Below are 4005 nucleotides of genomic sequence, written 5' to 3'. Positions count from 1 at the left end.
GATCCACTTGACCATATCAACCACTACAAATAGAAAATGATGGTGATAACCGCAACTGGATCTCTAAAGGAAGCTTGTATGTGCAAGGGATTCGGATCAACACTGTCAGGAGCGACCCAAAAGTGGTTCGTCTACTTTCGCCGAACAAGAGCATATCCAGCTTCGCCGACCTAGTCAATGCCTTCAACCAGCAGTTCGCCAGCAGCAGGAAGCCGTAGAAGCAGACCAGTGACCTCTACCGGATAGTACAAGGGTTTGAGGAATCTACCCGTGACTACTTGAACAGGTTCAACAAGGAGAAAGTGTCAATTCCGAGGTGCGATATAGCAACCGCTATACAAGCCTTCCGCTGAGGATTGCACCAGGATTAACAGCTATACAAGGACCTGACCATGCACCCATGCACTACCTTTGAGGAGGTACAATCAAAGGCAATTATTGTCATGAGGCTGGAGGAAGACTCTGCACCCGTAAGAGGCACTTATGATTCAGACCCAGTATCCAGAAAAGCTCCAGTAGAGAAGAAGAGTGAAAGACGCAAACCCTACAGCAGGAGCGTGAATAGAATATCTGGAAATTCTGAAGGAAAGAGCGAAGCAGACCTACCTCCGAAAATAAGTGAGTATGGTTTCACCACCAATCCTGCAGGACTATTCAAAGCCTTGAAAGAGCTGGGACGCAGAGTCAGATGGCCAATACTTCCAGAAGGAAGCCCCAGCAGCAGGGACACCGACAAGAAGTATGAGTTCCACGGCAGCAACACCCACAACACCGATGAATGCCACTCCCTCAGAAACGAAGTCAAATTCCACTATGACCAAGGAAACCTGGATCACCTCCTACCCAGAAACACAACCAGAGTAAACTCTGCAGATCAGGTTCTGCCATCTCCTCCTTCTCAGTGCACTAGAACTGTGAATGTTATTACAGGTGGATCAGAGCTGTGTGGGCTGACATATTCAGCAGCAAAAAGGCACGCAACCAGAACTAAAGGAGACAGATTAGAAAGCTCCTGTAGGATCAGCCGCCAGAATCTGCCGTCAGTCACCTTTGACGAAACAGATGCAGGGTCTGCTCCAGAACAACACCACGATGCCTTAATCATCACGCTTCTTATAGGAAATTGCGAGGTGAGAAAAATATTGGTGGACACCGGGAGCTTTGTCAACCTAATTATGCTAGAGACGCTCAAAGGCATGGGATTCACCGAGAAGGATCTATCAAAGAAGGTGGTTCCCTTGGTTGGTTTCAGTGGCGAAACAAAGCACTCCTTAGGAGAGATCGTTATTCCAACATATGCCGGAGGTGTTAATAAGCAGGTAAGATATTTGGTTATTGATGGGCCCTCTACTTACAATGTAATCCTTGGCAGGCCCTGGATCCATGAAATGAAGGCAATACCCTCAACATACCACCAGTGTTTGAAGTTTCCAACGCCTTGGGGGGTTCAAGAGATACGTGGGGACCAGGAAGAAGCCAAGGATTGCTATAAAGTGGCTCTGAAGTCAACAACCAGCCCGCCTGCATAGCAACTACAGAGCCGGTGCATCCAGGACGAATACATTGAGCCCCAGCAGGCAGAACTAGACGAAGTCATCCTGGACGCACTGCACCCAGAACGAACTGTGCTCATTGGATCTGAATGTACAGGTAACATCTGTGACAAACTCGTTCAATTGTTGAGAACTAACATGGATTGTTTTGCTTGGTCGCATAATGATATGATAAGGATAGACCCAAGTGTGATAACTCACAAGCTAAGTGTAGACCTAAGCTAAAAACCTGTGCAGCAGAAAAGAAGAAAAATTGCTTCTGAGAGAAACCAGGTCATAAACTAGGAAGTAGATAACCTGCTTGCTGCAGGAAAGATTCATGAAGTAAAATATCCAGAATGGTTGTCTAATGTGGTGGTGGTTTCGCAGAAGAATGGCTTGTAGTGGAGGGTCTGCGTCGATTTCACAGATTTAAATAAAGCTTGCCCAAAGGATCCATTCCCTCTACCACACATAGATGCCATGGTGGATGCTACTTCTGGCCATGAGATGCTAACATTCCTAGATGCCTGGAGCGAATATAACCAGATAAAGATGCACCCTAGTGACCAGGAGATGACGACATTCATATCTGAGAGAGGTATCTATTGTTATAATGTCATGCCTTTTGGACTGAAAAATGCAGGATCTACCTATCAGAGGCTGGTAAACATGATGTTTAAAGAGCAAATAGGCCAAACTATGGAAGTATACATAGACTACATGGTCGTCAAATCGAAGCAGGCCTCACAACACCACCAACACCTGACAGAAACTTTTAGTACCCTCAGGAAATACCAAATAAAGCTGAATCCTACGAAGTGTACCTTTGGAGTATCCAGTGGAAAATTCCTGGGGTATATGGTGACCCAGAGGGGGATAGAGGCCAGCACCGAACAAATCAAAGCAATTCTGCAGCTGGAGTCACCGCAGAAACCGAAAGACGTCCAGCGCTTGACTGGAAGAGTGGCAGCCTTAAACAGATTCATATCCAGATCCTCGGACAGATGCTGGCTATTTTATGATGCACTCAGAAAAAGCCAAAGATTTGAGTGGACGGATGATCATGAGAAAGCATTTCAGGAGCTGAAGCTTTATCTCAGCACCCCACCTCTCCTGTCAAAGTGAGAGCAAGGAGAACCACTGTTCCTGTATCAGTAAGTCACAGAAGCAGCAGTCGGTGCAGTACTAGTACGAGAGCAGGAAGGATCACGGCATCCAGTATATTACATCAGTAAGTATATGCTTCCAGCAGAGACCAGGTACACGTCACTAGAAAACCTTGTCCTTGCACTAGTTACTGCATCCCATAAATTGCGTCCCTACTTCGAGTCTCATACAATTTCGGTGATAACTAATTATCCTCTTAAGACTATCATGAGAAAATCAGAACTGTCAGGGAGGATGGCTAAATGGTCCGTGCACTTGAGCGGTTACGACTTGAAGTTTGAACCATGTACGGCCATAAAGTCTCAGGCTCTGGCAAGCTTCGTGTCTGACTTCTGCCCAACCCTCCAGACCCAGGCAGAGCAGGACATTCTGAGTCTGGAAGAGGATAAAGGAGAGCAAGTGTGGGAGCTACATGTGGACGGAGCCTCAAATGCCAAGGGAGCAGGAGTAGGACTTGTCCTCAAGTCACCCCAGGGAGATCTCATAGTCCAGGTTGTACGATGTGAATTCAAGGCCACAAGCAACGAACCAGAATATGAGGCATTGATCCTGGGTCTAAAGCTGGCTGTGGATCTGAAAATCAGACACCTTCAGGTTTGTAGTGATTCTAAGCTTATAGTTAACCATGTTAATGATTGCTATGAGGCCAGGGATCCCAGGATGATGGCATATCTAGACGTAGCAAAGGAGCTGAAAATCAGATTTGTCACGTTCAACATCAAGCAAATCCCCAGGGACCAGAATGCAGAAGCAGACGCACTAGCCATCCTGGGGGCAACCTTCAAAGCAGGAACCATCTCCACGATACCAATTGTCCACGTGCTGGAGCCAGCAACACTAAAATCTCAGCAGGAAGCAGAAATGGTGTGCAGCACCAGCAGTGAAAAAAATACTACAGACTGGAGGAAACCTTACTTAGACTGGCTGCAGAATGATATCCTACCAGCAGATAAAAAGGAGGTAAGGAGCTTTAGAATGAGAGCATCCAGATTCATACTAATTGAAGGTGTTCTATTCAGGAAATCCCTCGTTGGACCCTACCTCAGATGCCTGGATAGGGAAGAATCTTAGGCTGTCTTGCATGCTCTCCATAGTGGAGAATGTGGAAACCATGCAGGGGGCAGGAGCTTGTCCAACAAGGCACTGAGGCAGGGATACTTCTGGCCCACAATGCGCAAAGATGCCATGGAATTCGCAAAAAAATGTGACGCTTGTCAGAGGCACGCCCACGTTAGCCACCAGCCTGCAGAGCCTCTGCACCAGGTTATCTCACCATCGCCCTTCATGAAGTGGGGAATGGAAA

At 46.9% G+C, this 4005-nt stretch overlaps 2 protein-coding genes across 2 annotated transcripts; both read left to right on the top strand.

Annotated features, from left to right (window-relative positions):
• The first annotated feature begins 443 nt into the window (after positions 1-443).
• LOC141641124 (uncharacterized) lies at positions 444-1529 on the top strand. The gene has a single exon (XM_074449800.1). The coding sequence runs from the start codon at positions 444-446 to the stop codon at positions 1527-1529; it is 1086 nt and encodes a 361-aa protein (XP_074305901.1).
• Positions 1530-2909: 1380 nt separating this feature from the next.
• LOC141641123 (uncharacterized) lies at positions 2910-3773 on the top strand. Its single transcript, XM_074449799.1, has one exon. It carries the CDS (start codon positions 2910-2912, stop codon positions 3771-3773), a length of 864 nt encoding a protein of 287 aa, XP_074305900.1.
• The last annotated feature ends 232 nt before the right edge of the window (positions 3774-4005 follow it).

The sequence above is a fragment of the Silene latifolia genome, chromosome 2, assembly GCF_048544455.1.
Source record: "Silene latifolia isolate original U9 population chromosome 2, ASM4854445v1, whole genome shotgun sequence".
In the NCBI taxonomy this organism is placed as follows: Eukaryota; Viridiplantae; Streptophyta; class Magnoliopsida; order Caryophyllales; family Caryophyllaceae; genus Silene; species Silene latifolia.
The sequence above is the reverse complement of the archived record's forward strand: the minus strand, read 5'-3'. Positions and strand labels throughout refer to the sequence as shown.

Coding starts and splice junctions, on each gene's coding strand:
- LOC141641124 (XM_074449800.1), top strand. CDS start 444: ATGAGGCTGGAGGAAGACTCTGCACCCGTAAGAGGCACTTATGATTCA.
- LOC141641123 (XM_074449799.1), top strand. CDS start 2,910: ATGAGAAAATCAGAACTGTCAGGGAGGATGGCTAAATGGTCCGTGCAC.